At 40.3% G+C, this 21,898-nt stretch overlaps 3 protein-coding genes across 4 annotated transcripts in view; 2 read left to right on the top strand and 1 right to left on the bottom strand.

Moving 5' to 3' along the window:
• Nucleotides 1–182: 182 nt before the first annotated feature.
• The window catches only part of LOC145450212 (cysteine desulfurase-like), a 191,960-nt gene continuing 170,244 nt past the window's right edge, over nt 183–21,898 (bottom strand). Inside the window, exons 2-3 of the mRNA XM_080328718.1 lie at nt 4,257–4,290; nt 183–1,732 (exon numbers count right to left, since the gene is read on the bottom strand). Coding sequence (XP_080184844.1) covers nt 392–1,708 — 1,317 coding nt within the window. The 5' untranslated portion in view covers nt 1,709–1,732; nt 4,257–4,290 and the 3' untranslated portion in view covers nt 183–391. The remainder of the gene's footprint in view (nt 1,733–4,256; nt 4,291–21,898) is intronic.
• On the top strand, nt 4,751–6,031 carry LOC145450226 (prefoldin subunit 5-like). The gene has a single exon (XM_080328729.1). The coding sequence runs from the start codon at nt 4,751–4,753 to the stop codon at nt 5,210–5,212; it is 462 nt and encodes a 153-aa protein (XP_080184855.1). The 3' UTR covers nt 5,213–6,031.
• The window catches only part of LOC145450191 (uncharacterized), a 64,264-nt gene continuing 48,446 nt past the window's right edge, over nt 6,081–21,898 (top strand). For both annotated transcript variants that reach the window (XR_013918449.1, XM_080328696.1), the window contains exons 1-12: nt 6,081–6,221; nt 8,034–8,091; nt 10,305–10,460; nt 11,033–11,226; nt 12,376–12,482; nt 13,550–13,693; nt 14,799–14,889; nt 15,323–15,417; nt 16,512–16,585; nt 17,652–17,839; nt 18,188–18,236; nt 20,162–20,299. Coding sequence is in view for 1 of the 2 variants with exons in the window: in XM_080328696.1 (XP_080184822.1) it covers nt 6,130–6,221; nt 8,034–8,091; nt 10,305–10,460; nt 11,033–11,226; nt 12,376–12,482; nt 13,550–13,693; nt 14,799–14,889; nt 15,323–15,417; nt 16,512–16,585; nt 17,652–17,839; nt 18,188–18,236; nt 20,162–20,299 (1,386 nt within the window). In the remaining variant the exon portion in view is untranslated. The remainder of the gene's footprint in view (nt 6,222–8,033; nt 8,092–10,304; nt 10,461–11,032; nt 11,227–12,375; nt 12,483–13,549; nt 13,694–14,798; nt 14,890–15,322; nt 15,418–16,511; nt 16,586–17,651; nt 17,840–18,187; nt 18,237–20,161; nt 20,300–21,898) is intronic.

The raw sequence follows: 21,898 nt of genomic DNA, 5'->3' as shown, positions 1-21,898 counted from the left end.
TCAACATTACCATGCCATATTGCCATACCATATGTGATAGGGGCATCATCTCAGAAAATATACAGTCATTCAAATTTATAGGATTACTTGTTCGAGAGCTAAAGGCACACAAGTAGTTGAAAGTGAAGCATGGCCCTCTGTTGTTATACAGATCAATTTTGATTTCGATTGAAGGGATGGGGAGAGGCATAACCAATCTCAGAGAGGGATGTTATACCCCGCTATAGCCCTGGGTCTTACGATCACTCCAAATGTTGGGAATGAACTAGGATTGTAGTAGAGTTCGAGTAACAAGAAGTTCATTGAAATGGCATATTCTTGTCCACATCGTCATAAATACACTGAAAACACCAAGGAACTGTACTGATTTGCGTCTTGTTCGAAGCCGAGTTCAGTGCTGAGTCCATTCGATACTCTTCAAATCGATACCTTCTTGCGCCATCTCCCACAGCGGGCTGAGTTCCCTCAATCGTTCCACATGCGTGATGACTTGTTCGGCAATATACTCTACCTCTGCATCAGCCGTGAACCTACCGATTCCAAACCGTATCGAGGAATGCGCCAAATCGTCGTCGGTGCCGATAGCTCTGAGAACGTAGCTAGGTTCGAGAGACGCTGAGGTACAAGCGCTACCGGATGACAGCGCTATGTCTTTTAGCGCCATCAGTAAACTCTCCCCTTCGACAAAAGCAAAAGATAAATTCAAACACCCTGAATAGGTGTGGTGTGTGTCTCCGTTCCTGATAACGTGCGTTAATTTATCCGTTATTAATCTGTATAATTTATCTGATAACGCACCGATGCGTTTTGCGTCGTACTCCATTTCTTGTTGCGACAAACTGCACGCCGCCCCGAGCCCCACGATTAAAGGCGTCGGTACTGTACCACTTCGTAATCCCCTTTCTTGTCCACCGCCACTTTGCAAAGCTTCCAATCTGACACGTGGCCTGCGGCGCACGTATAAGGCGCCAACGCCTTTGGGGCCGTAGATTTTATGACCGCTGATCGACATCAAGTCAATTTTCATGTCGTTAACGTCAACAGGAATTTTGCCGACCGCTTGCGCCGCGTCCGTGTGGAAAAACACTTTGCGCTCACGACACATTTCGCCGATTTCCTTCATTTGCTGCACGACGCCGATTTCGTTATTTACAAACATCACAGAAAGGAGGGACGTCTCAGGCCGGAACGCGGATTCGAGAACTTTCAAGTCGATCATTCCGTTCTCTTGAACCGGTAAATAGGTAACGTCCAACCCTTCATTGGTTAAGGCACGGCATGAGTCTAGGACGCATTTATGCTCGATTTGTGAAGTGATGACATGATTTTTTTTGTTTTTGTAAAAACGCCCGACCCCTTTTATCGCCAAGTTATTCGACTCGGTAGCTCCGCTTGTGAATATTATCTCTCTCGGATCAGCGTTAATTAAATTGGCGACTTCCGCTCTCGCTAACTCAACAGAGTCCTCCGCCTGCCATCCGTACGCGTGGGTTCTGCTGTGCGGGTTTCCGTAATAGCTGACCAGATACGGAAGCATCCTGTCCAGTACTCTAGGATCTAGGGGAGAAGTGGCTTGGACGTCCATGTACACGGGACGTGTGTCGGGACTCCATTCATGGTGACCTTTGTCTATCGTGGCTTGGGCGACGGTCAGCTGTAAACGACGAGACGACGTTGAGAAGAATCTTTTCGCGACTGAATTCAGCATTGCGACTTGGATGAGTGTAATTATCTGGTATTAAAAGAGAAATTTAATTTGTTAACTACAGCAAGTGATCAAGGATGGGTGATCATAATGATGCTACTCGGAATTGTAATCTCTGCGCTGCTGAAAAATGATAGCTTTCACACCGTGTAATGGAATGTCTTGGAACTTATTTCAGCAAACATTTGGAAAGAAAATTTGATCATTACTCGTTACATAAGTATCAATGAAGCGACTCTTCGTGTTTTTATTACTGGTTCATCAATCATCACAATTTAGTTACACTTCAGTAATTGTTTTCGGCAATAAATTGCACATGACAGTAGGGTTTATTGCACTGAGTAATGATGTGATTGAACGAAAAAACTGTGTGTGATGTTTGCACCGATTCCACTTTCACCACTCAGCAGCGGGTATGAAACCAATTGAGTAAGCGCTATGTAGTCATTTTCAAAAGATTTCTGTGGATACGGGACGGCAGAGGCTTTTAAACTATAGTTAGAACTCACTAAATATCAACTTCGATTACCGAAGATTTCTGCTAATGCATGTTATAGTAGGAGTCATTGATTTGTTATCTGGATCCTATATGTTTAGAAAAAAGGCGTATTTGTGCCATGGCAACATTTGCGGATGAACTTTTTCAAGGGATTGATTGTAATTGAAGAGCAAGAACATATAGTAAACGTAATTAATAGGGCACTTCTTCGATGGCAGTCAGAGATCGAAAAGTGTTCACCATGATAACCAATGAATGCTTTCCATAAACACGAACAAAAATTTATAAACGTCAAAATATATTGTATTTGCGTTTGGAGAGGGTTAGGGTCAAAGTTGGGTTCAGGGTATCCCAATATTAGGGTGGGGGAGGGGGATATTAGGGTAGGAGGTGGGGGTAATAGAGTTGCAGGAGGGGAATATTAGGGTTGTGAGAGGGGGGTATTAGCATTGGGGTTAGGGGAGATATTAGGGTTGCGGGAGGGGATATTAGGGTTGGGGTTAGGGGGATATTAGGGTGGGTGAAAAGGGAGATTAGAAATGGTTTAGAGTCAAAGTTGGGGTTAGGTATCTCAAGATTAGGGTTGGGGGGATATTAGGGCTGTGGGAGAGGGGAAATTGGAGGTGGGTTAAGCCTCGGTTAGGGGTAATCTAACCCCAACTTTGAACCTAACCCACCTACAACCCCCCTTTCCCCCAACCCTATTATCCGGTTATCCCCCTTCCCTAACATCCGCACCAACCCTGATCTTGGGATACCCTACCCCACCTCCAATCTCCCTCTCCCCAACCCTATTATCCCCCCTTCCCTAACCCTAATATCCCCCCAACCCTAATCTTGGGATACCCTACCCCATCTCCAATCTCACTCTCCCCTAACCTTAATATCCCCTCTCCCACAGCCCTAATATCCCCCTAACCCTATTATCCCCCCTTCCCTAACCCCAATCTTGGGATGCCCTACCCCACCTCCAATATCCCCCTCCCCCCTCCCGCAACCCTAATATCCCCCTTTCCTAACATCCCCCAACATTAATCTTGGGATACCTAACCCTAACCCACTTCCGATCTCCCTTTTCACCCACCCTAATACCCACCCACCCCAACCCTAATATCCGTCTCTCCAAAGGCACAAAAAAAAACCAATTTTTTTGACGTTTCTAAATTTTTGTTCGTGTTCATGGAAAACATTCATTGGTGATTGTGGTGAACACTTTTCGATCTCTGACTGCCATCGAAGAAGTGCCATTAATAGTACCGACTGTATCGGTAACTCAAAACACTGAACTAGTGGAACTGATGTTCTAAAAAACATAATCAGCATCAGCCTACTGGTAGCATCACTTTGGTGAAAATATAGATTGTTTAGTTGCATATATTTTACATAATTCTTTTTTCAGTCTACAAAGAAACTCATTAATCTGCAATTACATAAGGATAACCAAGTCATGTGCGCATGTGCGTGCTTGCTTTCGAGTGCTTTCTAACGTTTTCATGTTTTCCAACTTCTGGTACATGTTTAATTGATTGATCACCAACTCAGCAAGTTGTTCGGACCACTATCTTTTCAGCTTATTATATCATGTTTATATGCAGTCGCAGTCGTGTACTATCTTACTAAAATCGCGCGTTCTTAGTTTCTGAAAGCTCACGCGATGCAGCAAATGGTAGTGATTGTTTTCTTGAATACCCGTGCTATATAATACATCACAGCCCCATAGCTTTAACGCACGGAAACTTATCGAAAACGACCTCATGCACTGCAGACGCTCAAGCAAGCAAGCAGCCTCATCGCACAACTTGCACGCATAGTTATTATTATGCAACTTGTGCCTCGAAGTGGTTTCAAACACTCGTCGGTATCTACGTCACAAGACGTAAAGTGCTACGAAAACGCCGATGAACTGCGGTCGGTTCAGATAAATTCCATTATTTATCAATAATTTCAATGTTTTAAAACTATTTTGTCGCTACTGTCAAAGTTTGGTCTAGGGATATTTAGACTAAATCGACCCGACTGAGTCAAAGCTTCTTCTCAAGATTACTAACTTACGTCGCATTGTGTGTCTTGTACATCGCATTGTACATTGTGTGTGTGTCTTGGGCAGATGAAAATATAATCCGACGATTAACGACGATTATTGATATTATTAGTAATCTGCACTTCTCCCCAACTCCTTTTTATGCCACCCCCGCCAGTTAGCTACCGAAGTTAGGTACATGCAGTCCGGGTCTGTTTTTTAGGTAACATAGTAAACTCCCTTGCTATTTAAATTAACCATGGGAAGGTAGATAGAAGGTTGTTATAATGGGTGTAGCACCGGGGATTAGTTCTGGAGTGACAATGTGGCAATATTCCAATCACCGGTAGTGTACTATAGCTAAGAGTGAAGACCTGTCGTAACAACAGTGTCTGCAATCAGTGCGCTAGACCACGCAGTATGATGTATGCACCAACTAGAGATATTATCAACATCAAGAAAGTATATATTTTTATCTTTTCACCTTTTTCTAGTTTTACAAACTACCGGAAACAATAATATAAAAATGTCGCAAGAGCAATCAATCAACATAGCGCAGCTACCCGTCCCAGAGCTGAAGAAAATATTAGATCAAATGAACCAAGAATTCGAGTTGTTATCCAATAGCATGCAGTCATTGAAAAGTCTTCAAGGACAATACGGCGGCTCAAAGTCGTGCTTGGGCACATTGAAATCGTCTGAAAAGGGAAAAGAAATTCTGGTGCCCTTGTCTAGCTCCTTGTATGTCCCAGGCTTTCTGAATGACACGGAAAACGTACTCATTGACATCGGGACAGGATATTACGTGGAAAAATCCGTGCCAGAAGCCGACGAATTTTTCAATCGTAAAATGGATTACTTGAAGCAGCAGCTCGAGAGCTTGCAAGGAGTCTTGCAACAGAAATTCCAAGCCAAACAGATGGTGACCGAAGTGCTGCATGCTAAAATGATGCAAGCGCAGCAGCAACAACAGCAAAGCCGTGCTTGATAGTGCACTGGGTACATCGATAAGAATCTGCGTTCAAATTGTAGTGAATGATGTTTGCTTGTCCAATGTAGCGATGTGTTGGACGATTGAACTTTTTGAAGCCCATTTTCACAGTTTCAGAGCAATGTTTGTGTAATTCTGTCGAAACAATTTTGAAATGTCTTCTGGCGGGATCTATTGCTAAAAATAGTATTGCATTTTTCGAGTAGGCTAGGGGAAAATGTCATGCCGTCCATCAAGATGGTGTGTTGATAAGACAATTCAGTTGATGATGTAAAGCTCCCAATAAAATTAGATATCTACTACCGAGTAATCAATTTATGCTTCACTTTATGCCATAGTAATTGTGATTATAATTATGGAGTCTGGTCTTGATTAATCCGTCATATTAATCAATAATAGTCAGTCGAGTTGAAGTTATGCTGCATCACTGACACCTCAGAAAGCCTATAGCATTGGGTTTTGATTTTTGCTTTTCTGCTGTGATCTCCAATTTGTTATGGTATTTTGACCTTGTCAACTATATTGCGTGTTAATTATGAATTCATGTGTTTTCTAGCACATTGTAGAGTGGATCCGTTTTTGCAATGGTTTGTGCGTTATTGGAGGTTATTTGCGTACAATATCACATCATAGTGTCAATGAAGAAGGCCTGGTTGGTTTATAGAATTGGCGTGCGTACTGCGTATCCAATGTAAATTCGTCATGTTGGTTAATGGCTTATCAAAATGGTGTTTATTTACTATACTGCATTGCTGCTGTTTTTTTTCACGATTATCGTGCTTTCGATATGTCTGATCGGGATTTTGAATTTTGCAGTTCATTTATTAGTTGAGTGTGGTAGTGAATTCTTCAATGTATCCAATCTTGATTTGTGTGTGTTAGTTAGCCTCTTGGATTGTATATAAGGCGGAGTTATGAAGAGATTTCGTCATGCCGGGAAGAAAGCCGTCAAATTCCGCTTTTCCGCCACAATAGAAAAACTCGTAGTGGAGGGAACCAAAGCATGGTATGTGGAAATCGGTTATTTTCTGGTTGCATTACATATAAAGGTTTCCATACTTTTGAAATGTTTCTGACTGTAAAGCATTTGTAATATTATCCGAATCTCAGTGTTTCTTCATATTGATAATGCTGAAGTTCAAAATGTGTCTTCGCCAGAGGTGATCAAAGTAGTAAAGAAAGCTACTCAAGTAGAAGTAGCGGCAAAAAAATCTACTCAAGCATACTTAGCCGGAAGGCGTAGAGAGCTTGATTCATATTGATGCATCCCAGGAGGGTCAATGTTTGACAAAATAAGCCGTCATCCACATCATGGGATGTAAATGATAGTATTCAAGTATTGATATGGAGATGCGATGCTAATTCTTTGTGTACTCGAACAGTCGAACACCCTGTTTTAGAGAATAATTATAAGGCCCCTAGTTCGTCGAAGAGCAATACGGAGAAGTTGTGTCGGATACGGCTTTAACACTTTGCGCGATTAGTATACGTTAATTAAACATATGGTGATCGTAAAAATGCCATAGAGTGTATAGCTTTATATTCGCAAAATATAAGGCATTACTACACTTGCTCTTATACTTCAACATGTATGTTTTCCAGACAAAAGAATTGAAACTTTGATTAGCACTCAACGTATAATACTCATCTCGTCCAAAATACAAATATATATATATACTACTTCTAAAAAGCGGAAAATATATTTCATGTCTTTTGTCCAGAAAGTTTCAACGGTGGACTGCTAAAACAGGTCTAATGTTAAAAAAAAGTGAAAGTCCACTTTTCCAGATTGAAACTTGTCATGGCTGCTAGGTATAATAGGTTATTGCTAGGTTGTGAAACGATAGTTTCAAACGTTATGGGGGGGATGGGGGCATACTTAATGTGATGAAATATTTGGTATAGGCGACAATGCGGTGTGAACGGAACCACGCAACCCGGTATCTAAATTATATTCAGCGATACTTTCGTAGAAATATATTTGTCACTCCACTGTGCGTGAAGCGCAACGAAAATTCTCGGTATTACATGACTTATGAAAATTGAATGTTGGTACTGTGAAAAAACAGCCTCGAAATTCCTTAGGCTATCTTTATTATTGGAGGATTAAACTACTTGTACTTGACAAATTGAAAATAGCGAAAAGTAAGTAAGTAGTTCACAAAATATTCTGAAGTAGAAGTCGTGAAAACAAGATCTACTTGAGTAAGTACCGGAAGTAGAGGAAAACTTCTTGAGTACTTCAAAAAAGTAGAAGTACTTCGTTACTGACTTCGCGAGTGAGCTCCTGGAATGATTGTCAACTATGGCATCTCTGGTTTGTTTTTCATAGATCACCGATTATTTGCGAGTTATAATATTACATTCACCACTTTCCTCATCATCCAGGTATAACAATTTTTAAGGCTACTAGTCTGCAATATAGTGGGAAAGGTATTCTGTCGTGTCTGCCAGTAAACCTTGGGAGCTTGTTTGCACACTGCGATCAGATTCATCAGATTCACCGATACCATGGTGCCCACGTCTGGACTTTGTACCTCATTTAGTCTGCCTATTGAAGTCCCCAGGTGTAAAGCTGAAGTTCTAATCAATATGTAAATAACATGATATGAATTGGTCACATTACTACTTGGCCATAACTCACACTTCATGACTACTATGGCTGTTTTTTATAGATCCTCAGAAGATTTTAGAACACTGAGCTCGGTAGCTTTCTGTAAGTAGGCCTAAACAACGTATAAAAACCGGGTGCTAAAATTGCCCCATGTTTTTGTTACCGTACCAATTTTTATGTAACTTTAATGTGTTCTCTTTGTAGGCAACCATACAAGCTCGCAGTGGTTTGGACTAGAAGAAAGCGAAAGAAAATGACCTCGGTAAGATAATATTATTGTTGGACTCATCCGGTACAATATGTTTTTATTCATTTATATGGTAAAGGAGTACAGGAGTTGATGCTCTTTATGCAGTGCTAGCGGAGGAATGCTCTAAATTTCGGTCCATTAAAATTTTCGATGCATTTTAATATTTGTTCTTTGACTACTTGTGTGATATCAGTACTATGCATTGTCTCAGGTTATCAATTGCTCAGATTGATGTTATTCATGTCTACTGTTTTGGCTATCGATTGATCAATCCGATAATTTCTCAGACTAAAATAACTCGATGTGCAATACACCTGTGAGTCAAAATTTTCACATGCTCCTAATGCTGTTCAATTGATTTTAAGGCTTCAGTTTCTACTGCATTTCCTCTTGCGTGGATGTATTTTGTGGCATGAGAGGTTTAACGCGTTATGGGCGGTCATATTGAGTAATAAAGTGACATATCAGCAACTGAACAGCGAACAAAATTTCCGATATCGTTTCATATGACCGATTTAGACCGCGTTCCACCACATCCATCTGAATAGTGTCACATGATGTGTGGGTTGTATCTAATGATTTCATCAAAGAATCTTCATTAATATTATACTTTACAGTCCAAGAGGGTTCTAGGACGGTTGCAAAGTAAGCTACGTAGCACTTGCAGAACTAATTTTGTTTGCATGAAGTCTAGTACAGCGGTTCGGTTCTCAACCTTTTTTGACCTGGCGGACCCCTAAAACTTGAAAACATATGTTGCGGACCAGGGACCCTTCAGAAATCAGATTTAACCTCAAATATAATTACAACATTATCGCCGACTTATTGGAATTTATATGGGAATCAAAGCGTCGGATTTAACTACTCGCTTCTATTGTGTATAAATTATATTCTGAAAATTTCATGATTCATATTGGTCAAAATAACTCAATTGTCGTGGTATAAAAAGCGAGAAGCACCACTAAATGTTTTTTAAAAATAACACCGTAATAATAATAATTACGACAAATGTATGCAACTCGGATGCAGAATTGAAAAATCCGTTTAATGCTGCATTTTTGATAGCCCTACTAGATATTTATGCGTGGTTCTATTAAAGTTTGTTGTCATGTCAAAGACCACTAACTTGAATGTGATTGTGTGTTATCTTTTAAAAGAAATCCAACTTTCCTGCTTGCTATAGCCCATACATATACTGCCACAGTTCCAACTGCCAACTGATGCTTAATTGTACGACTTCAAGGCTACTTTCAACAGTATATTACATACAATACTTGCACCATTGTGTCGTAGCCTATGCCCAAAGTAGACCACTAACCTTTTACAATTCCAAACTTCTTGATCAATTTAAATTTCGATATTTCAATTCGCTAATGAAGGGACAAGCATCAAACTTGTTGCATTTTAGAATTAATACATTTCGCGGACCGGAAGGAATTTTTGCCAAGGACCTGGTGCCGGTCGACCCGCGGTTGAGAATCACTGGCCTACTATGTTTCAATGTTACCCCTCCGCTCACTTTAAAAGAAGATCGTAAACCTTTTGACTTTCGTGCAAAGATTTACATACCTTTAATCCTATTTTTCCACAACAAATTTTGCCAGCAAAGTTAGCATGAAGGTAGACTACATATATTGCTTTGAATCATTTCAGGTGGGGATAATGATAAATGATAATTCAAACCCGGCCTGTAAAGTTGTTTTTATTGCCGAAATTTCAGTAGAACATGGGAATGAAATATATAGCTTTCACGATTGAGCAATTAGTAGCAAAGTGTCAAACTCATTGCATGTGGAAGCAACCCTGTGACTTGAACTGCGGCGTTCATAATAGTTGATATTAACTTACTGATAAACACAACTGCCCTTTTCAGCGGACATGATTGTCACATCTAAAGAACAAAGTAGGACTGCTGTGCCACATAGTACAAATAGAAATTCTAGTGATCATAGAACAATAGACGATCTCGTTGATTACACAATCACATAATCATCAGTTATGCCCTTCTTGATAACGATGTCACCTTTTACTGATAGACGCTGGCGTCAGATTTTATATTTGCACATCACGTCTGGCATAAATTCTTCTTGCATTGTAGTATTACTTTTGAGATTCTTTCCTTTTCTGGATTATTTCAGGATGTATCCTAAACGATATGATTATACGGTGTAGATGGTGTTATTGTTCTTTTTACCACTTCAAACACACTTTGTTTCGTATTTCAGTTCCAAAGCTGGAAACCTGGCATCGAAAATCCTTATCAAGGTGCGGTGGAATGGCTCAAACTCAGTCCTGAAATTTTGGAAGTCGAAATCACTCTGTTTCGAGACGGCAGGAGAGGCCAATTCGAAGCAAAGGATTGGGTTTTTGTCTTGGAAAACGTGAGTTAGCGGCGGATGTAGTTGAAAGGGGCTTGAGTAGAATGAAAAGGAATGTGGTATATTATTTTTCTGTTACTATTTCTTTACCTAATTTGGTATGAATGTAATAAATATTAAATAACCCAACATTCATATTAACATTTCATTGATACTACTCAGCTACTCATATGCAGACATGTATTCGTAAACACGACCATGAAAAAAATCGCTTTGATATTACCAGTTAGTGTAGCCTAATATTTCTCAATGTTGAGTCGATTCATTCCTGACCGACTCTAAGCTGTAACACAATCATCAGCATCGCTAAGTGCAATGTCATTCGGTACAAGATCAAGAATACTTGGGTTTGGTTATGGCTGCCATCACCATAGAAAAGTGGAATTAGTAGGCCTATAATTTTTAGCATTTTCTTGGCAATTCCACCTAGTGCATAACATGAATCTCTCTTCTTTATTTATACAGTATAGAAATCAGCGACCTTCAGTTCTAACCCGTTTCATTTCCTATACGTAGCATCAGACAAACACATTGCAGTTTTACCCGCAATCAGAAAATATATGTTTTTGTTGCAGGAATCATTGAATGGTAAGAAGAAGTCTGTTGCGACAGCTCGCATCGACGTGACGAAATACGCTCCTGCAAACGACGGCGATCATGCCGTCATCAAACCGATATGCATCAAGTTCAAACCGATGACGAATAAACTCAAATCGGCCAGCCTGTCTTTATCCCTGAAATGCGAATTCCTTAAGGAAGGAGCGGCTTCGTAAGTAGCCTGCGACTCTTTGGCTTTCAACTCAGACTAATATGAGTAAATCATTATCTTGCATCGCTATAGCGGTGGCTCCCGAGACGCGTTTCAATATGTAACAGGCTACAGGGTGTCCACGAGTCCACTGGACATTGACAGAATAAGGAGCAAATTTCAATATGTTTTCCATGCATATAAAGCCAGAAAACCACAACTGCTGCGCCCCTAGCGTCACAATTGGAGGGGGGGGCTGGGTAGAAAAGATGGAAATTGAACTCCAAATTAGTCTTAATTTGACATGAAAAAAAGTATTTTAGGGCAGATTTTTACAAATTTTTTTTCTCACTTTACCCGGTGAACTTCTCCACAACAAACCAATATTTTTGGTATGTTAGGACAATGTGAGGCCCCACCTGGCCAAGACTAACAATTTTGGGAGCTTTCATAGTCCTGTTATGGCCTGGCCTGAACCATCAATTGTCATATGATACTGTATTGCTAGTATTTGAAAATGTATGCCTTGTAAAATTATTATTTAGCATGTTTTTTAAAAATTTTGGACTTGATAATTTTGGATTGGATTTTTTGACTGGAGAAACGGGAACCACTGCTCCATGTGGATGTAAAATTTACCAGCTATCAAAATTTATCTATCAATTCATGCTAACAAATCAGTGCCAACAGGTCAACTTCCTAATATCAATAAAAGTATAATAAGTCCATTGCTAATATTAACAGCTGGTGATTGGTTTCCCACTGGCGTGCTTATCTGCTTTCGCGTGAAGTTTAATAACTTGAGACAGCAAGACACAGGAAAAGAGTATTGCTCGGTTTATTAGGAATCGTCATATCCATGACTCGCAATGAGTTATTGGCACAGGTTGGGAGGAATCGCACCTTACGTACACCAGGGAATGAGAATGTACCTATACACTTGTAATTTGTGGTTTATTGACTGGACAATTTTTCGCGCCCTAGTCATTAGATATAGTCCATGACTAATTAGAGTGTTTAATGCACTTTCCTGTCCTGTGGTTATTGTCATTGATTTCTCTTTATTCTAGGGATTATCTTCTCATACCCACTGTTTCCAACCTGCATATTAGCCCACAGAGCCATGTGTGGTAATATTTTTTCTCACACGAATCTGATTATGTTCCACAGGGATCCCGACATGCAGTCCATTGCAGGCAGCACAGCCAGTGAGGATACTATTCAGTTGGCGGGCGTTGATTTGTGTGACATGGCCGATTTTGACGATATGGATTTGGGTAAGTGCATCAGTTCTGTGGATTAGAAGCATTTTCACGTCTTGAATTATGTAATGTGTGGAGGCGTAATACTGCATTTGCCATTGAGATCTCAATATGCTTTAATAAGGTCTAGTAAATTTTCCGAAATGTGCCCGTTAATATTTACTTTATATCAAAAAATCAATGAATAGCTGTAGCGAATTTTAACATTCAACTATTCGATAAATTTTAGTATTTCAACTTTATATTTTAGTATGCTGAATGAACCATTGACTACGATCGATTATCTTGATTTTTAAAAACATAGTTCTTCTTTGCTTTTAATCGTATTGCACATATGAATAATTCCTGTCGCATTTATGTGCTTGTGTGTATATCAGGTGTGCCTAAATTGAGGCTTACTTTGCAGCCACCATTTTGGAGAGTTTAATCTGATTATTATCATCACCGACCGAATACTGTAATTGGATCTACTAAACGGGTTGCTGACGATTACCCCTGACGAGTGTCAGCCGAAAATATCCGGGCTCATTTCAGTATGAATATACTATTCAAAAGTCAAATTAATGCACGGATTAGAAATTACTCTGTCAGCGATATGGTCCTGCCAGGAAAGTGAAAACCTCCTCAGTTGGTTATTTATGCAAGTTGCAACCCCACACACACCTCTATTCACCGCGTTAGTTGATTAACCGCGAATCGTCTTGGGACCTGGCCTGACCATGAACTTAGGCTACGTACTGTTCGTGAAAGCACTATGGGTTTCGTGGTTGACTTTGGATTGGCATTCTTAAATGCAGTCTTGCTTTTGATTTCCAGTGTAACATTGAAAGGTGTAACTTTGCCATAAACAGTTGCAAATATGACGTCAAAATCGAGTCCCAATTTTAGGTGTACTCCAATCTTACTCGGGTCCTTGGAAAGTAGAGATACTTTGCATTTTGGAAATGAAAACTGAAGTTGGAGTAGTCTGAGATCACATCCACTTGGCTTGCGCAAGTTGGCAAACACCTACTCGAGTACTTTCAGTACTTTGTTGCTGGTACCATTTCTGTCTGGTGTGCGATCTCTAGCCTATTTCGCAGATGGCAGGTCGAATTCAATTAACAGCCGCGCCAGCTCAACGAAACGCCAACTGCAGGAGTTGACTCGACAAATTGAAGGTTTGAACAAGGATTTCGGCGATGACACGGACACACAGCACGACGGTGCTTCCAAAAGCAATACAGGTGTGAGGACGCCATAGTAGTTTCTTTTGTTATTGATATTATAGTTTGGTAGCGGAATACATGAGAATTGACACTGTATACCAGTAGAAAATGGTCTCCGCGATTTACAGGCTGTTGGTATTGTTCTCCCAAAAGCGTTACGTTTATCGTATTTTATGTCAGATAGCCTTATTCCTTTGAAGGGTTTGTCGCTGGTCTATCTCTTGACCTTTAGCAATTAGATTCAAGCGAAATGAAGTACTTTCCATTCAGAGCCACTGATTCATGTTTGAGCGTTAGTATTTCGCGTTTTTTAGTGATCTTTTACATACAAGGACGCGCTAACTAGCTGAATTTGTACTGATATAAATGCAAACTACATAATATTGCACAGAGAGAGAGGGCGGGTGCTGTTTGCGATAACAATATCGTTTACGCAAAAATCCAATTGCGTTATGAATTGTAGGCTTGTAGCTATAATGTTTGCAGCTAAAAATAATTTAGTCACCAGGTTGAACACTTGCACTTAATGCAGTTTCGAGTGCCTACTCTAATTCCTGTGTGCAGTCCATTATAATGCCACCATCGCTCGTTACGTTCAAGTCATTCTATATGGTCAAAGATAATGTGTTACTGCTCAGTCTTCTTGTTACCCATTGAATAGGCATTGATTTCTTATGAGACTGGAACATTTGCTGTTAATTTTCAAAGTATGCTGTAATGTAATGGGAAACATGCCTATCCCGACGTTTTGGTTTTGAATTTATCAAGTTTGCAACTCTAAAATTGCCCTTACTTACTCTATTTGCCCAAAGTTATTGCGGTTTATCCTGTTCTGAGTTTTCATTTCACTTCCGTAAGCTCTGCTATTTTTGTTTCACGTCCGCAGTCCGCATAACTCAAGAGTTTGCACAAAGTCAGCGAGGATATGTGGGCTACCGTTTGATACCTAATATTGTTCTGATTTGTGGTGACGTCATCTTATATCTAGCTGTGAAGTGTTACATTTGAAATGTGTTCAAAAAGTGCATGATGTGTAAAATGCGTACTTTGGCTTGAGTTGGGATATAACAGAATCTTAGATTTTGTGAGATGCGAGATTTCAAAGAATGAACTTTCCTTTCAGCACATGTGATGGCTGCTCGGAAGCCAAGCGCCAGTTCATGTGTGGGAGACCGAAGCTCAATGGCCAGTACAAAGTCTTCTCAAGACAGAAGGTAGGAAGCGGCTAACGTTGAATGACATGGCACATGCCGGTTGAAGATGATTTTATTTGTCATGCGTTCTTGATCATGCTCACATGAGTTGACTCCAGCTGGGAGTATCGGAAATTTGACTGTGAGGTCCGTGTATATACATTTAAAGCGGCTTGCACGTAAAGCCAGTCTGGTTCGATTACATAGTCCTGTGAAAGTGTTAGCTTACAATGATTTGAATAACTATATCCATCCCGACTTTGACACAAGTCCACATTAGGTTTTCTTTTAGAGTTTGCAATTTTACAATATAATTTCCAGCTGAGATGTTGCTATTACCTAAATAGTATTCCAATTTTTACTGGTTAGAAGGTATGCTGATATGAAAAATCGTTGCTAGCATAGCGTGCGGTCTGTCATTAAAAGGTAATCTGATGTTATTTATTCTTTTAAGCGACGAAAAGAGATCCGCTAACTCGGTGCAAGTCGACGGGACGAATTCTAAGAGCAGTAGCGCGCGGCAAAGCTTGATTTCCGAACACTCTGCAGGTACCGTTTTGTCACTGACGGCATGAATTTTATCAGGGTGTTGTGTGTGATTTTGTTCTCTATTTCAATGGAAGTAAAATCAAGCTTTACGATGCAGCCTAGGATGGAACTGTGTGGTAACAGTAACTTGGAAACTTGAAATCGTAAATTATTTTGTGGTTATTGTTAGTAGTTGAAATGTTTACCCAATGAAGTATGATTTTTGAGTACTCACACATCTACTCAACATTTTGGCTTTAAAAATAAAAATGACAAGGGAGAGAAATGGCCCATGTATCGCAGTGACTAAAAATAATTTCGACAATTCCACCTATTTATAGTATTATTAGTGATTTTGGTTGGTCACAAAGATGCACCCTGCAATTTAGAAGTAATCATCCCTGATTAACTGTTAAAAGTTGGTCAACCGTGCGACCAAATCTACTTTTGAAGCTGCTAATTTGAGTACTTTTATGCCTTTGTTTTATTCTTCCACTTCAAGTAGATAGACATGTCCTTGATATTGTTACTTCACAAGGAATAGGAATCGGACGTATTAAATTTTTGTCCTTGATGTTTTTTGCGGCATACATACCGACTCGTGATATACATATACACGATATGTGCATATGCATATCAGGAGTGCACGAAGTGTATATGCCGTTTGTAGGGCTGGGCTCAATGATTCGAATCGAGTTGCAAAAGATGATTTTTTCCAGTACTGAAATATTACGCCCCACGCTACTTGAAGTTATTTTATCAACGAGAATTTAAGTCTTGCACGACCCCTCCATGCTATCCCAGTAATGCTGAGCACCAAGCTGACCCGGCGGGGGATTGAACCCACTACCTACCGATAAAGAAGCCATTACGGTATCTTACCTTCCACTTGAGTGCCAAAATTGACTTATTGGTAGAAAAGAAATTATTGCTGATTTAGTGCTGATATACTTCGTCTTGCGGAAGCGTCCATTCGAGCTCCATACCTGCATTGCTGCTGAATATATTCCCAGCAACCACAAGGTCACCTCGTGTCCTTATTTTATGTTTGATAGATTGAGCGATTTGTGGTCCAAGATTAATTGAAGTCTTATCATTTGTCGTTCTTGTTTCAGCATCCGAGCCCTCCCCGTCACAAAGAAGGAGAATATTGCCGTCTGTGGATATCGTGACTACGCCACAAATCAATGTAAGTATTCATGTACATTGTATCAATTGCTGGAAGGCGTCAATATCATCGAATATCGTGCTCGAGTACAATTTCTGTGTGCCGATACCATGAAAGGGTCGGGACTTAATTCAGCTCAAAACTACGGTGTGACAGAGATGGAATCGAACTTGTTGACAAGATGTGTCAAATCCATCTCATCGATGCGGTCGGATAATCTGGCGAACTAGGTGTCACACGCGGACAACTCGTAGTATCGATGATGTTTTGATATTGCACTAGCGCAGTTGTTCCCGATCTTCGTCCAGACCTACTCACAGTCTATTTGGGAAGGTGATTACTAAAAATAAAGGTTAGCACATCACATATGCGTCTCTCAGAAAAAGGCAAATGCCACACCAAGCTGAAAACCACTGCTGTAACGGAAAGGGTTACCCTGTGAAGAGACTCTCAGAGGTATAGAGCTACAATATGTAATTGAATAATATATTTCTATTGAAATAAACCCGAATATTTTGGGAAATCGTTGTCAACTCGTAGAGAATTGGAAGGTACATTGTATATCAACATTTATTTACGGTATAACAAATGTTGATATACAATGTCATTTCAAATTCTTCACTACCTGACGAGTGTTAGCGGAAAAAATACGGGCTTATTTCAATATGAATATACTATTCAAAGAGACTTTTGGAGGTACAGAACTTGGATATACAATTGAATAATGTATTCACATTGAAATAAACCAGAATTACACTCGTAAGAGGTAATATTAGCAACTAGTATAAAATTTGAAACAACATCGTGTATCAGCAGTTGCTTATCGTATATGCATACGAAAACATTCAGGTATGAATGTATTATTGAATTATACGCATTTTTGCGAATATTTGGAGATGTTAGGTGTTATTTTTATTCAGCGAAACGTTTATGTGACCGTAATTTCTGGTTACCAATCTCATCTTGTTCCTAATCTATTGGAATTTAAGTAAGAACCAAGCAATTGTGTATAATTGTTAGAAATCGCGATGGAAATCAATTAATATAAAAGGAATATAATTAACGGAATATTGTTCCTTAATTTCAGAATACTTCGACGCAGTCAACTCCGACTCATTACGGGTCGCCGGCCTCGGAAATGCATAAGCCTCTGTTAAGTTGGAGCCAGCAAGTCACCAACGGTTACCGCGGCGTCAAAGTCACAAACTTCACGACGTCGTGGAGAAACGGACTCGCGCTTTGCGCTGTGCTGCATCGCATCGACTCGAACTTGATGTGAGTCGCCGTATCTTGAGACAATGACTCATTCCGCACTGTACAGTTTTCCTGTTACATTCTCAGGAAATCTTGAAATCACATTGCAATTAAAATTAGAGCATGTAAACATTTTACAAATTGGATTAGAATTAGAGTACCGGCATTCGTCTCTGATTAGACAAACTTGATTATCCAGCTGTCCAAGTCTGCCGACAGTACCACATCGTCTGCGTTGATTTTACTTCAATTACATTCTTGCTGATCCATCCCATCACAGTGCCAGCGACATATCTGTGCTGTCAATATTTTCGCGATGTCTATGTGTGAATGCTCGGTGTTGTAATCCACGTGTACCTTTATTTTTAGAGATTACACGGACTTGAAGCCGTTGGACGGAAAGGAGAATATAAAAAAGGTAACGATGTCGCATAGTTTTGTTCGAAACATCAGCTGCCTCCACTCCACTTACTTTGACGGTAAACACGCCAGATTGCACAAGGCCTCTGTATCAGTTTGTTACGGTGTTTAGCGGTATCCGCTTTCTGAATGCTGACTCTAATGTCCATCTTGCTAAGGCAAAAACTCTTGAAAATGCTGCCCTGGCTCTGGCTGAAATGGCACGTAAAAAGACAGAATGTCGTAGATATTTTATGGAGATTAACAAATAATTCATTCAGTGTTTGTCTCTCTGCTCAACACAGATGCTTTTGTCATGATCCTAAAACTGCTGTACGATTTGGTCATGTTTATGTTTACGTTTCATGTTTATGTATCAATTCAAAGTATCACTATTGTTCCAACCTTGGTTGGTGTCCAGCACATCCAACTGCGTCATTGATAGTCTTACGTTACCCAGCTTTCAGCTGATCAGTCTGACACCCAACAGTCTGAATGCCTCCATGTAGACCAGTGGTTCCCAACCTTTTTTGACTCATCGCCCCCTTTGCAAACTCCACACCGATAATCGCCCCCCAAGTATTGGGAACCGAAAAATGGGCATACAGACTGAAATCACCGGCGAGTTGACTAAGAGACTTTTCGGCTCGACCTCGAAATTACACTTTTTCAGCCAAATTTTGGTGAGTTAACTAACAAAAAAGATGATTTCTCCGACTTGATTCCCAAAGGACCGTAACAGCACTTCGTCACCCCCCCTCCCAATACGTTGGTCTTGACCCCTCTCCATAGGGCGATAAAGCAAACTTCTGCACCCCTCAGACCGAACTCCCCCGATACCTCTTTAGCGCTACTTCTCAGCACAAATTGTTCGACTCCTTAGGTAGTTGGCCTAATTCGCGCGAAGCGCAAAAAATTTCTATCATTCATGATTGAATCGGTCAATATGGTCGGGAATTGCACATATATTGCTGTCAATTTTTTATCCTCTCTCTGCTCATGTATACAGATTCACCGGTAAAGCTGAGTGAGGTGTCTTGGAAAATGTAGGGCCCGTAAATAATAATTGAACATATTCGGGCGGACCCGTAGGTATAATCACTTCGTTACGTAATGACATTTCGTGGCCTGTCTGTTATGTCAAAAGATATTTAAATCGCCCATACGTACTAAACTAAAAGACGCACACGATTTCAAATTGGCATTTCTGCACTGGAAATTTATTTTTCTCTGCGATATGGCATTTTTGTGGGGTTCTGATTGCCAGGACAGGAACATTTGGCGCCAGCCATTTAGGCGCCTATGGACAATTAAATATATATGTATATCGTATATATATTGAAGTCGGTCAGCAGAAAGGCAGTCCTTTTCCGCCCAAGTTTTCTCGTTCTGGCACACTTCTAGGATTCGCATGTTACATGGCCTGAAACTTCATATGTCTTGGTGCGTCATGGTGTGAAAATGGCTGACGCTGAGATGCCCATTTCTATAACTCATGCGTATTATTTCTTGGAGGAAGGGTATCCAATCAGCAAGAAATATGTGACCACGAAATGACGCGCAGCGCGAAAATTTTTTGAAAAAGTTGCCTAAATTTCCAAAATAATACTCTATAATTAATGTAAATTCACGAAAAAAGTGTGGGCCCCCTTCGAGCTCGAGCCCCCCATCCCAATTGGGGGTTTGGGTGTGGCAGTTACGGTCATGGACGCCAATATAGCCATTTCAACGCGATTTCGCCCCCCTATCGCCCCCTTCGTCCGTTTTCGCCCCCCTATTGCCCCCTTGGCTATTTTCGCCCCCCTGAACCGACAAATCGCCCACGTTGGGAACCACTGATGTAGACGAACATATAGATAGCTTGCACCCTGAAATTCTGCACCACACAATTTACGCCCGATATTATGCTTCTTGCCGCTAAAATCCGAATATTTTTACGGGCAGGCTTTTCAAGGTTTCAAAGAGTTGGGTTTCGAAACGGGCGAGATTGCGAAGACGATGCGTTCCAATTCAAGTGCGGGAAACATCAAGACGCTGTTGATACAGTTTTTAACGGAAGTCAAAGAATATTTTGATAAACACGTAAGAAATCGGCGCCGTCTCGCTGAAACGTTGTAGCCTATCAGTAATCTAATGCTTCCTGATAACATAAAAATATGGATGTAACTAATTACAATCGAGATTACAATAACATACGATCAAGATTATTGACTATTATATTTATAATATTTTTTCAACGCAAGTGTCTATGCAAATCAAATACCAACTCAAACCGCAGCCCGCTGGACTTAACTTATCCGACAATTGTAACCGAAGTTGAAACTGCAACTAAACATCACTTACTTGCATAAAATGCTGAACGTCAATCCTTCAACCTTTTGGAACAATTTTCTCGATAATGCACTCAACTCCTTGACTTGCATTGTAATGTCATTACAACCCTCCATAAATATATTCAGTCAAGTGTATAAGAAGTATTGACCCTTTCTTAGTCATTTTGCCGAAATTACACACTTCTACACGCTCGAACGTTTTTCCTCTACACAAAGTCGTGCAACATTTTAGTCGACATAGGGAATACCCTTTCGGCTTCACCCTCGTCAATTTAGAAATGTTATGACACCAAGTTTGACTAAACACTAATCTCCCACTAGGTGTCACTAACAGAATAATAAATACATAACCCTTGTTGCTTTTGCTAACACCGTACTATACTTATATAATATTACATTCGTGTGGCTGAAAATTATTTCATGTGATTCATGCCGGACCTCGGCAAATTTTAAGCTTTTGTTATAGCACCATTGCTCAAAACAGTTCAGTAGCCCTGATTTAGAATGTCTGTACACTGTACACAAGTACGGACCTGGCCTACAGGGTTGGTTCGATTTGTTTGAAATAAGGTCAGTCTCATGTTTGAATTTGAAATAAGGATAGTCAAGTTTGAAATAAGGTCAGTCGCTATATTCACTATAAGGTCAGTTGCAGTACCAATATATCCAAGGCACTATTTCCCAGTGGTAACCCAGTCCTAACACATCCCAGACACGGTGTCCGAACGAGCCCAGACACGATGTTCGAGTGTCAACGCAGTCCGAACACACCACAGACACCATTTCTGAATGGCAACACGGGCCGAATACACCTCAGACACCATGTCCGAATGGCAGCACAGACCGACATGAGACTGACCTTATTTCAAAGATGGCTATCCATATTTCAAACATGACTGTCCTTATTTCAAACATGATTATCCTTATTTCAAACAGGACTATCCTTATTTCAAACATGACCGTCTTTATTTCAACCATGAGACTGACCTTATTTGAAACATGACCGTCCGTATTTCAAAAATGAGACTGTCCTTATTTCAAACATGAGACTGACCTTATTTGAAACATGACTAACCTTATTTATATCGCATCTGGGGATGTGTTCGGACTGCGTCGACACTCTGACATTGTGTCTAGGGTGTGTTAGGACTAGGGCTGGGCATAATGATTCGAGTACTCGAATCTGAATCGAGTAGTAATTTTAATGATTCGAGTCGAGTAGTAAAATACGATTTTTTCGAGCACTGAAATTATACGCTCCTCTCGCCGCTGAAAGTTACTTTATCAACAAGAATTATAGTTTCGATACTAATTTTCAGAGAGGACGCCTTGAAACCTTGACTGGTCG

This window comes from Botryllus schlosseri, chromosome 11 (genome assembly GCF_051294905.1).
Source record: "Botryllus schlosseri isolate E-star chromosome 11, Bs_hap1, whole genome shotgun sequence".
NCBI lineage: Eukaryota > Metazoa > Chordata > Ascidiacea > Stolidobranchia > Styelidae > Botryllus > Botryllus schlosseri.
Note: the sequence above shows the minus strand (reverse complement) of the source record. Positions and strands in the feature narration are given on the sequence as shown.

Bases quoted from the DNA above. Each gene is read 5' to 3' on its own strand.
- LOC145450226 (XM_080328729.1), top strand. From the start codon at position 4,751: ATGTCGCAAGAGCAATCAATCAACATAGCGCAGCTACCCGTCCCAGAG.